Source organism: Hemicordylus capensis, chromosome 1, assembly GCF_027244095.1.
Source record: "Hemicordylus capensis ecotype Gifberg chromosome 1, rHemCap1.1.pri, whole genome shotgun sequence".
Lineage (NCBI taxonomy): Eukaryota > Metazoa > Chordata > Lepidosauria > Squamata > Cordylidae > Hemicordylus > Hemicordylus capensis.
Window position 1 is genome coordinate 198,980,306 of NC_069657.1, and position 12,760 is coordinate 198,993,065.

The 12,760-nt window shown below is 40.9% G+C and overlaps 1 protein-coding gene across 3 annotated transcripts in view; it reads left to right on the forward strand.

Moving 5' to 3' along the window:
- Window positions 1-12,760, forward strand: part of SCRN3 (secernin 3) — a 39,274-nt gene that overhangs the window by 273 nt on the left and 26,241 nt on the right. For all 3 annotated transcript variants that reach the window (XR_008310697.1, XM_053267073.1, XM_053267083.1), the window contains exons 2-5: window positions 72-243; window positions 828-1,009; window positions 2,145-2,344; window positions 3,917-4,129. Coding sequence is in view for 2 of the 3 variants with exons in the window: in XM_053267073.1 (XP_053123048.1) it covers window positions 73-243; window positions 828-1,009; window positions 2,145-2,344; window positions 3,917-4,129 (766 nt within the window). In the remaining variant the exon portion in view is untranslated. The remainder of the gene's footprint in view (window positions 1-71; window positions 244-827; window positions 1,010-2,144; window positions 2,345-3,916; window positions 4,130-12,760) is intronic.

Here is a 12,760-nt window from a genome sequence, read left to right on the forward strand (position 1 = left end):
TGTTTCACCCCGTCAGTGGACATGACTACATTTATGTAAGCATCTGTGTGTCCTGTAACTTTATTTTCTAGGATGGCTTCCAGCATCACTGAACCTTCCTCCTGTGATACTTTTGTAGCTCTGCCTCCAGCTACACTTGGCAGTAGGATCATCTTTGGGAAAAATTCTGACAGGCCCTCTGATGAAGTCCAGGAAATTGTCTATTTCCCTGCTGCAGTTCATGAGCTAGGAGAAAAGATTGAGGTAAGAGCTAAGTAACTGGGAAAATAATCAAACCATGTTAAAATGTGTTCTCTGTAAAGCATAAACAAAACAAAAACCACATGCTGGTGCATCAATTAAAATTTGACTGGAATTGAAACCAATTATAACAAACAGGGAGGAGAGCTGGTCTGGTGGTAGCAAGCATGACTTGTCCCCATAGCTAAGCAGGGTCTGCCCTGGTTGCATCTGAATGGGAGACTTGATGTGTGAGCACTGCGAGATATTCACCTCAGGGGATGAAGCCGCTCTGGGAAGAGCAGAAGGTTTCAAGTTTCTCCAAGATAGGGCTTGGTTTCCTGGCTTCTCCAATATAGGGCTGAGAGAGATTCCTGCCTGCAACCTTGGAGAAGCCTCTGCCAGTCTGTCAAGACAATAGTGAGCTAGATAGACCAATGGTCTGACTCAGTATATGGCAGCTTCCTATGTTCCTAGGTTTTTCATCACAGAGTGAGCAAAGTTTCTCTTCAAAAATGAAATCAGCCTGAATAAAAATATATAGTATGGAATTCAGAAAGAGTTTTGAGATTCTTTTTAATATTTTTCTGGAAATATTTTTATTTCAGTGTACATACATAGAAATTGACCAGGTGCCTGAGACGTATGCAGTTGTCCTGAGTCGCCCATCATGGCTATGGGGTGCTGAAATGGGGGCCAATGAGCATGGAGTTTGCATTGGGAATGAAGCAGTGTGGGGAAAAGAAGAAGTCTGTGATGATGAAGCACTCCTAGGCATGGACCTTGTCAGGTTTGTAGACGATTTATTTATCTGTCTATCTATCTATTTATTTATTTTCAGGAACTTCCTGCATAAAGGCCTCACAAAGTGGCTTACAAAAAGTGGTAACGTTGCAATAAAATACAGATAAAAATATAGTCTAACCGTGTAGAATACATGGGCTTCGTTACAGTATCCTGCAGGGAGATGGAGAAGCCATGTTGTCTTGCCCCACCCTTTGCTGCAGCCTGGTGGAAAATAAAATTTGCGTTAAGCTTCTTAGATAAAATCTTATTTTATCAAACCTGGGTTGATGGACCAGTTCAAACATGCACTGATCTCTTATCACTGATGACTTGCAGTTGAATATGTGAACAATGTCCTTTTGAAAAGTATTGCTTGAGACTATTTATTTAATAGGGTTTGAACCTGCCTTTTGGCACCAAGCTTGCACATGGTGATTTATGTCTATATAAATAAATAAAATCAATAATAAAATCATAATAAACTAAAAACAACAACAGATATTGTATAGCACAGGATTAAAATAAAGAAAAGCCCAAACAAATAGTAAGTCTTGCAAAAAAAAAAAAAGCAAGGTGTTCAAGGCCTATGTAAGAACAGGGAGGATTGAGGAAAGGAATACTAGAGAGGTAATTCACAATTTTGGCACCACCATGGAGAAAGCCCTGTTCCTGGTATCCACCAGTTGAGCTTGCTTGAGATGCTGACCTTGGGGCTTGAGCAGGCCCATTTGAGTTCAGGTAGACTTTAAGATAAATAGAGGTTGATAAGAACACCTAGCTGTGGTTTTGATCTTTGATGTTGCAGTCATCAAGCGATAGACATGCATAAGTACCTATGACCTAGATAGGTTAGGTCCTAAAACAAAATGTTAGAAAGAGACCATTGTGATACCTGATTTGAACAAAAAGCAAATTCCAAAATATATATGCATTTGTTTGTGTGATTTTGGACAACAACTCCTTCATCCCAACAAGATAAAAAGTCAGAACGAGAGGATGAAATAAACCCATAGTTTTCTGAGTCACCCATGTAGAATAATGTGCACCTAATTGCAACAGAATGGCAATTCAGCCTTGCAGTTTGCATTTAAGAAAAAGCTTAACTACATTCCTTTCTTATCATTTCAACTTTGTTTTAGACTTGGACTTGAAAGAGCTGATACTGCAGAAAAAGCTGTTGGTGTAATTGTTGACTTGTTGGGAAAGTATGGACAAGGTGGAAACTGTATGGAGAGTCACATGACATTTACTTACCATAATAGTTTTCTGATAGCAGACAGAAAGGGAGCGTGGATACTGGAAACCTCTGGAAAGTATTGGGCTGCAGAGAAAGTAGAAGGTATGAATAATAATTCATTCAAAGTTTTCATTTAGATGATGATGATGAATTCGATTTCTATACCACCCTTCAAAAAATGGCTCAGGGCAGTTTACACAGAGAAATAACAAACAAATAAGATGGAACCCTGTCCCCGAAGGGCTCACATTCTAAAATGAAACATAAGATAGACACCAGCAACAGTCACTGGAAGTACTGTGCTGGGGGTGGATAGGGCCAGTTGCTCTCCCCCTGCTAAATAAAGAGAATCACCACAGTAAAAGGTGCCTCTTTGCCCAGTTAGCAGGGTTCTATGAATAAATGACTTGGAAATGCCTTTCTTCTATGTGCTCTTGAGCATGGATATATACGTTGACAAAAGGCGTAATTGCTAACTTGCTAACTTACAAAGTGGCAGCATCCAATTCTTTCTGGTATTTCCTGATTCAAAATTACTATAGTTTGCTGAGACATCTGAATTGGGCAAACTGTGCTTACTACATAGTTTGGTTAAACCATGCTTAACATAATTGGAAACACAGTTCAAAGTGGTTTCCAGTTCTGGTTTGGTGGCAAATTCGTTTGAGGTAACCATAATTTGGTTCAGATGTCGTGGTTAACTATAATTATCATGAACTATGAAGAAGAAAGAAGGGTCAATGTCATAGTGGGCAAGGAGGCAGAAGAAGGGCAGCACATGAATCTTAGGAACAGCCTCGATGGCCAAACTAAGGTTTGGTTATCTGAACCAAGTCAGAGCTAAAAAGTGTAAGAGATGTTTCTGGTAGACCAGTGTATTATGGAGGAAATACTGGCCCACATATTGTGCAGCATTACACTGGCGGTGCCAATCCATGTGCACTGCTGTGGGCTAGTACTGAAATGCTGGTGGTCTTTCACTTTTGCATAGGAGTGTAAATACTTCAAGTAGCATGCCCACTCTCCAGAAGCACTAGTTAGCACTGATGGTCAAGCAACATGTTTCCAATCTAACTAGCACTTCTGGAATGCAGGTGCATTTCTTGAAGTATGCATGGACCATGCCACCCACATTAGGCTATGCAATATACGGGCCACTGAGAATCCAAACATAATATTCAGTTGTGCAAACAAATAGCAAAATTATACAGTTCACAAGTGCTGAGAAATAAACCTGATGATACATAGATATATGTGGGCAGTAGTAAAAGGAGGAGGTAGACCATTTGTTGTTACTTCTTGCATGCCCATTGGAAAATATAAAACAGTCAATAGCAAATGAAGCGGGCAATTTTCTGTTTGTGTGGGCATGCATGTGTAAGACTCTTACATTTGTTTATAATTTTGCACAGTTTTATTGTAATTGTTTTCTGCAGTTTTGCTTTTGTTAACTGCTGTAAGCATGCCAAATAGAAAGGCAGGATTTAAATAAATTGATGGGGATTATTAGACAATCACAAATAAATCCACATTCTGGGATTTAGCTTGCTTCATAACATTTGTCAATATCATTCAGGAACCTAAATGTAAAGGAAACTGAGTCAGTTTCTGCAGAAACTTTAAGTGTTTCTTAAAGTGCAATTGAAAGTCTTGTTTTCACACTTTTTCAAACAGGAGGAGTACGGAATATTTCCAATCAGCTATCGATAACAACCAAGATTGATCGTGAGCATCCAGCAATAAGGAGTTATGCTAGAAGCCAAGGCTGGTGGGATGGCCAAAAAGAGTTTGATTTTGCTGCCACATTCTCATATGTAAATACTGCCAGAATGACTACTACAAGAGGCAGATACTGTGAAGGCTATAAACTACTAAATAAACATTCAGGTACCCTTTGTTCAGTCAAGAGTGAATATACATATGTATGTTTACATGATTGATTAAAACATCTCTAGTGATAATTAAATGCAATCACCGGGGACATGGGCTAACATCCTGACTAAATCATGGCTAAATTTTCTTATTAATTTGAGTGGGACTTCAGTTGAGTAATTTAGTCAGGCATGGACATTAAAAACATAAGAACAGCTCTGCTGGATCAGGCCCAAGGCCCATCTATTCCAGCATCCTGCTTCACACAGTGGCCTACTAGATGCCTCTGAAAGCCTACAGGCAGGAATTGAGGGCATGCCCTCTCTCCTGCTGTTACTCCCTTGCAACTGGTACTCAGAGACATCCTGCCTTTGAGGCTGGAGGTGGCCTATAGCCCTCCAACTAGTAGCAATTGATAGACCTCTCCTCCACGAAGTTATCCAAACCCCTCTTAAAGCCATCCAGGTTGTTCGCTGTCACCACATCTTGTGGATGAGAATTCCACAAGTTGATTATGCGTTGTGTGAAAAAGTAACTCTGTTTGCTGGTCCTAAATTTCCTGGCAACCAATTTCATGGGATGACCCCTGGTTCTAGTGTTAAGGGAGAAGGAGAAGAATTTCTCTCTATCCACTTTCTCCACACCATGCATAATTTTATAGACCTCTATCATGTTTCCCCACAGTCGTCTTTTTTCTAAACTAAATAGCCCCAGGTGTTGTAGCCTTGCGTCATAAGAAAGGTGCTCTAGGCCCCGGATCATCTTGGTTGCCCTCTTCTGCACATTCTCCAGTACTACAATGTCCTTTTTAAGATGTGGTGACCAGAATTGTAAGCAGTATTCCAGGTATGGCTGCACCATAGTTTTGTATAAGGGCATTATAATATTAGCAGTTTTGTTTTAAATCATCTTCCTAATGATCCCTAGCATGGAAGGGATCTGCATTCATTTAAGTTTTTACATAGACAGATTTTCAGAAGATTAGATAGATTTCTTTTTCTTTTAAATGAGAGGGTGGTAAGAAACATTTTAATCATTTTATATTATAGTGCTACTTTTCTGCTTTCATCAAAGATGGGGTTCACTGCCATCCCAAATACACTTAAGCTACAAACATCAAACTGTACATTTTGAAGTAGCCCTGCAAAAAGCAGCATGGCTGTTCAATTAAGTAGCTGGATAATTTCACCTTAAGTATCTTTTAAGGATTATTATCCCATACATAGGTGTATCTCCACCTCTATTTCATATGGAAAAGTGTTTGTCTCAAATGAAAATTATGTCCCATATGAATATTATGAAGTGTGCACATCTGAGAGGAAAGTCAAGCCTCTTCTCCAATGTTTGTGTGGTGCAGTGTTTGTGTGGTGCAAAGTGGTGCAAAGTTTGTGTGTGGGCAATTTCCAACACATACCTTCTGATACAAAACTGAGCTTGTGCAGTCCATATGAAGGGACTAGCCTAGTTCAAAATGCATATATGGGCCTGAGCTCCATTTTGGAATTCATAACTGACAATTTACAATTTGCTATTCCTCTATACCAGTGGTCTGAAACTTTTTCACATTCAGGACATCTCTTTTAAATCCAATCTGAAACATCAAACCCATCACCCACTATTAACTTTATAATATATATTTACATTGGCACTTCTCTCCCCCTCCCCCTTTGTCTCCCTTTCTTATTTTTTTTTTTAAACATTTTTATACCGCCGCATTCAAAAGCTCACAACAAAACAAAAACTAACAACCATTTAAAACAATCAGCTTAAAACAATAAAAACAAATTTTAAAACAGTTTTAAACCATTAAAAACAGAAACATTTAAAGGCAATTTAAAGATCCTGGAAGGCCAGTCCAAACAAATAAGTTTTAAGGGCTCTCCTGAAGGCTAACAATGATCCCAATTCCCAAACCATGAATTTCTGCTGGGAGTGCATTCCACAGTCCTGGGGCAGCTCCAGAGAAGGCATGGTTCCAAGTCGCCACCAGACGTACCAGTGGCAACTGGAGATGGACCTCTCCAGATGACCTTAATGTGCAGTGGGGATCATACAGAAGGGGCTCTCTATAGTAACCCGGACCTTTAAAGCCGTTCAGGGCTTTAAAGGTAATAAACAACACTTTGTATTTTGCCCGGAAACATATCAGCAGCCAGTACAAGTGTTAAAGTATCGGCCTAATTTGGTCTCTTTGTGTTACCCCAGAGACCAATCTGGCTGCCACATTCTGGACTAACGGAAGTTTTCGAACTATGTACAAAGGCAGCCCCATGTAGAAGGGTCTAGGCCAACTCTCTGCAGGGACAACTCTCTGCAGGGACAACTCAATGCGAATCTCTGACAAACACTTCAAAGCAGCTCCCTGCTCTCTCTTTGTTCTCCATCAAACCCGATAGTGCCCTGCACTTCAAAGCAGGTCCCAGCTCTCTCTTCGCAAACCAACCAACCCGATAGTGCCCTGCACTTCAAAACATTTCCCTGCTCTCTCTATATGGGGCGAAGGAAGCGCAGAACAGCCCGCCCCGCACTTCAAGTGCCCCACACTTCAAAACAGTTCCCTGCTCTCTCTATAGGGATGGGAAGTGGGTGAAGGAGGTGGAGAGCAGCCTGCTCCTGCCAGCAACCAGCGGACACGCAATTATTACTTTATTTGAATTTGAGTTTAATAGGATGTCTCCTCCTACCTCTGGGGTACAATACATCAGACGGCAGCTCACAACAAAGGTAAACAAAGCCATAAACAGTTCTATGAAAATATTTGGTCCAACATGCTAAAACACAAACGATAAAAATCAAGTTAAACTTAAAACGGGACTAAAAACAAAGTAAATTAAAAGCCTAATGAAGATTCAACATTTGTTCAGCCCTCTTGAATGAGGCCAGGGACTAGACTAGTATTTTGCTAGTAAACAATACGTAGCCACATTAAACAAACCACCACCACTTATAGGCCCATGTAACTGCATTAATATAACGCCCCCCCCCATTACTACAGAAATTCAAATAAAGTAATAATTTGCAATAAAGCTGGTTGCTGGCAGGAGTGGGCTGCTCTCCGAATCCTTCACCCTCCTTCACTTCCCATCCCTATAGAGAGAGCAGGGAACTGTTTTGAAGTGCGGGGCACTATTGGGCTTGTTGGTTGTGACTCAAATTCAAATAAAGAGAGCAGGGAGCAGCTTTGAAGTGTTTGTCGGAGATTCGCATTGAGTTGTCCCTGCAGTGAGTCAGCCGTGTTGAGGTGTTCCGCAGAGAGCTGGCCGCAGAGAGTTGGCCCATTCCCCATGTAGAGTGCATTGCAATAGTTAAGCCTGGAGGTTACCTACCAGCTGCTGAACCACTGTTTTGAGATCGTTCTCTTCAAGGAATGGATGCAGCTGTCAAATCAGCTGAAGCTAATGAAAGGCACTCCTGGCCATAGCCTCCACCCGAGATACCAGGGTGAGGCCTGCATCCAAGAGCACTCCTAAGCTGCATACCCATTCCTTCTGGGGGAGAGTAACTCCACTCAGTACAGGAAGATCTAATTCATTCCTCAAATTCCGTTCACCTACAATGAGCACCTCCATCTTGCTTGGATCCACCTTCAATTTGTTAACCCTCATCCAGCTTATTACTGCCTGTGGGCAGGCATTTAGGGAATGAATGCCATTTCCTGATGATGATGATAAGGAGAAATAGATTTGGGTGTCGTCAGCATACTGATAACACCCAGTACCAAATCCCCTGATGACCTCACCCAGCAGTTTCATGTAGATATTAAAAAGCATTGGTGACAGAATGGAGCCCTGAGGGATTCCATATAATAGCTTCTGTTTTGAGGAATCAAAACTGTCACCAAGTTCCACCATCTGCAGTCTACCCTAGAGATAGGAGTGGAACCACTGCAAAGCAATGCCTCCTATCCCCAACTCCCCCAGATTATTCAGAAGCATACCATGGTGGATGGTATTGAACGCTGACAAGAGATCCAAAAGAACCAACAGAGTTGCACTCCCTTTGTCAATTCCCTGGTAAAGGTCCTCCATCAGGCCGACCAAGGCTTTCTCAACCCCGTAGCCAGCTCTAAAGCCAGTCTGAAATAGGTCTAGATAATCAGTTCCCTCCAAAAGCACCTGGAGCTGGTTAGCCACCACTCTCTCTCAATCACTTTGCCCAACCCTGGGAGATTGGAGACTGGCCTATAACATCCATCACCGAGGGATCTAGGAAAAGTTTCTTAAGATGCGGTCTAACCATTGCTTCCTTCAAATAAGGAGGCATCCTACCCTCCCTCAGCAATGCGTTAATGATATTAACTAGGCCACCTCCAATAATTTCCAGAAGCAGCCAAGTTGGGCAAGGATCCAGACAACAAATGGTAGGCTACACTGCCCCAAGCAGCTTGTCCACATCCTCAGGAGTCACAGATTGAAAGTGACCCAATCTAATAGTGCAGGTGGCATTGTTGGACACCCCTTTAATAGACTTTGCAGAAATAGTGGAGTCCGAGTTGGCCTGAATAGATGCAATTTTATCCACAAAGAACCCATTAAAAGCATTACAGCAGAACATAGTTTCTGGGGAGTTGTTCAAAATAGAAGGTGCATGAAGGTGCATGAGTTGTTCAAAATAGAAGGTGCATGAATCACGACCCGGGATAACTCTGCTGAACATGAAGCTGCAGATGTAATGAGCGCAAACCAGAAATGGTTTTTTTGCTGCGCGCACCACCACCGCATAAACCTTCAAATGGGCTCTATGCTGTGTCCTGTCAGATTTGCTGTGTCCTGTCAGAAGTGGAGTTCTCCTCTACTTGCATCCCAGTTGCCAACTTTCTCACTAGAAGGTATTTGTGGCACACCTGTTATTTCATTGCTACTCTTCATTACATGTAGATTAGCAGCCCCATAACAAATTGTTCTCTGGGTGGCTCAAATACAACATTAAAACATCCAATAAAAACATACAAAATGCATCAAATCACAACACTAAAAAGCAAAGTAAGTACAAAACAATTTAAAAACTTGTTTTTTAAAGTGAATTTTAAAAATCAAATTTAAAAAGCCTGAGTGGACAGAAAGGTCTTTACCTTGCATCTAAAAGAACAAAGTGATGGTGCCAGGCAAACCTCACTGAGGAGGCTGCTCCATAAATGGGGTGCAATATATAGCGATGCTGATGGAATATAAGAACAGCTTTTACTGAATCCGGGTGTCTACTCACATAGACCAGTGCAAAAAGCACAGATTCTTTACAGGAGGGCTTTGTATTTTGCTTCTTGGCTCAGTTGAGGCCCAGGCAAAAATGGGTTGAGTCGAGAATGCTCTCATATTTCTTCTTAGCTACTGTTTTGCTTTTTTTCCAAGGAGGTTCATCTCATACTTTGAAGACCATAGCTTTAGAGGAAATGAATAACAATACAGGGCAGGGCAGTAAAAGAGTACTAAATTATCTTTTGAACACTTACAACCTCTGTGATTCTTCCACCACCCATTAACTTGGTATTGTTCTCTTACTACATGTATCTCAAAATTACATGTATAGGCACGTATGCATTGAAAAGAATTAAGCCCAAATAAAATTGCACCCCTCTGTTCCAATATTCATTCTGCTGAGCTCTGCTACCCCAGTTGCAGCAGTTATTCTTTGCTTCCTAGTGGATTACTTATAGCTATAATACCCCTGTGATCATGTAAATCCTACATTCATTTGGGGAATTGTAGGTTCTGAAAACTGAACATTTCTAATACCTGAACATTTTTAATACTTAATGTGATGGCCTCGTTGAGTTCCATCAGTGTCTTCATCCTAAATCCCCATTTTCAGGTACTTACCACAGCCATTTTTAAGTCACACCAGGTGTTCCCGTTATCAGCCTGATGCAGTCTAAGCTTTTTTTTTTTTTTTACACAAACCTTGAGGAAATCATTATTGCAACACACCAGCCTGTAGGGATTTTACTTTGTTAAACCAAAAATCTTCTAAAATTGTTATGAAGGATTTGTTTTTAGTATTCAGACTCTATGTATAGTCTTTCCCCCACCCCGCATTCTTTCAAAAGATAATTTATTCATACTGATTAGATGTCTATCTATAGTCAAATATTTGGCAGTTATGTGAACTCAGGGTTGTCTAACGTTTGTAGTCCTTGGCATGTATCTCTCCTGCTTCCGCTCTTAGACTCTATTCGCTGGTCTTAAGTTCTGCTCTTGCCCTCATTTGCCTGGAGCATTCTCATTTCTTACTTTGTTTTTCCTAGGCCCATGCTTATTGTGTCTTCTATTTTTTTTCAAGAGCAGTTTGTGCTGTCCCTGTGATGGGCAGTTAGCTGAGCCAATCACTGCTAGTGACTTTATTATTGCTGCAACAAAATCGCATAGTGCATTCCAATATGCCCCCTCCCCCAATAAAATAAAAAAACTTTCTCTCTTTAACTTCATGGCTTTGAGAGTAACAGTAAGCACACTGATCTAGAGGACTTGCAAACACTGTATGGATCTCTCTCATCCAAATCAGATGATTAGTGGGGTGTGATGTCTGCACTGAGTTTATTTTCAAGTGAAAGTATATTAGGACAGCAGCATTTTCAGTTCAGTAACCCTTCTTGCCTTATTGCTAAGTTAAAAATATCTATCGTATTTTTCCTGTTTTGAACATTGTTATTGCATTGTATTTAGGTGCACCCCTATCTATTAAACTTCATTTCTGTCATAGCTTTAACCAAAAAATTGAGTTCCCTTTATCTGTCCTTTACACCAGAGTAGTCCTCACCTTTTCAGTCACTTTGTTTTTGCCTCCTTGCAGGGTGGTCTCCCTCTTCCTACAGGGAATCTAGTATGACTGTGTTCACTTTTATCTTCAGGCTCTCTCCACATAGACAAGTGTGAAATATAGAATTCAATAGACCACATTTAGTATCTTGACAATTGTCCCATCTGTGTTTTGCCACATGGGGGGAAAATGACCATCCCAAAGATGCTAGAAAATAGTGTTTAATATATCAGTGAAAAACAATTCAAAAACATCCACTGTGTTTTGATACTCACTGGATCTTTTTTCTATAATATTCTGAAATGTTATAGCAAAAAGCAATGTCCTATTTTGTAGGAAGGTACAAGAAGTAGTTCTGGTAAGAACTAATCTACCTACTTTCCTTTCACTGTCCCTACAGCTGGACTAAATTTGGTCCAAATTGGCTAGACAGTTCACAAGTTAGCCCACTTGCGCCTCAAACATTCACAAGTCCGTCATCTTCAATTGGGGTGGATGACATCAACCCATGCCATCCACTCCATGGTGGATGCCTTTGAGGTATCCCAGTGTGTCTCTACAACTGTACCAAATTTGGTCCAAATCTATTCCCACTTGTGCCTCAAACACTTATGCATCCACCATCTTGAATTGGTGTGGATGACATCATCACCAACTACGCCATTGAGGTGTCCCTATATGTCACTCACTACAACTGTACCAAATTTGGTTCAAATTAGTTAAACAGTTCACATTAGCCCCAAACGTACACATGTCCACCATCTTAAATCGGGGTAGTTTACATAATCACAAAATATGTCTTTGAGGTGTCTGTACAACTGTACCCAGTTTGGTTTATTTTGGTTCAGGCATTGTGAAGTAGGGACACACACACACACACACACACACAGAGAGCCAGGTGATCTTATAACTTACTTTCCTTAAGGAAAGTAGGCTAAAAAGGGGCAATCAAAATAATCAAGGGGTCGGAGCAGCTTCCTTTTGAAGAAAGGCTAAAGCATTTGGGTATTTTAGTTTTGGGGAAAATGATTAAAGAGGATATGATCAGGGTTTACAAACATATGAACAGTGTGCAGCAAGAGACACAATTTTTACTTTTTCATATATCATTAAAATTTGGAGGCACTAGTGCTTTGGATCAGCAGGATAGGCAAAACGAGGTATTTCACAACAACCATAATTTCTTATGCTATTCACTGTCCCAAGATGTCCACTGGCTTCAGTGGTTTTAGATCAGATTAGGCAAATTTGTGGAGAATAGGTCTTAATGATTAGAGGAAATATACCTCTGAATACTTAATATGGGGATAAGCAACAGGGGACTGCTGTTGCCTTTTATGTCTTAGTGTTTGTGTTTCCTTTAAGCAGCTGGCTGGCCACCCTTCAAAACAGGATGCTGGACAGATGGACCCTCAGTTTTATCTGGCGAGGGCTCTTATGTAGAAATTATTATTGTTAGGATTTCTAACTTACCTTTCAGGGCCTTCGACTCTGCAAAGCAGCTTTCAAAAAAGATAACAATGTACACACACAAAAACCTCCAATGTATTATGCAGAATAAAAGCTAAGATCAGCAGAGAGAAAAACACCCAGAGAGCAGAAACAGCAGCAGATAAAAATGCTAGCAATATAAAATACTGGACAGCATCCCGGAGGGGACCAGCTTAAATCCACTAATCAAAGGCCTAACAAAATAAAAGGGGTTTGACAGATCTCTTAATGCTCTCCAATGATAGCGCTTGACAGACATCCATGGGGAGGGCAGGTGCAGTACCGCCACTGAAAAGACCCCGTCTCTGATTGTCGTGAACCTGAGACAGTGGCAGGTCGGAGAACAGGGCCTCTGAGGTAGATCTCAAAGCCTGAGTAGGTTCATATGGGTGCAGGTGGTCC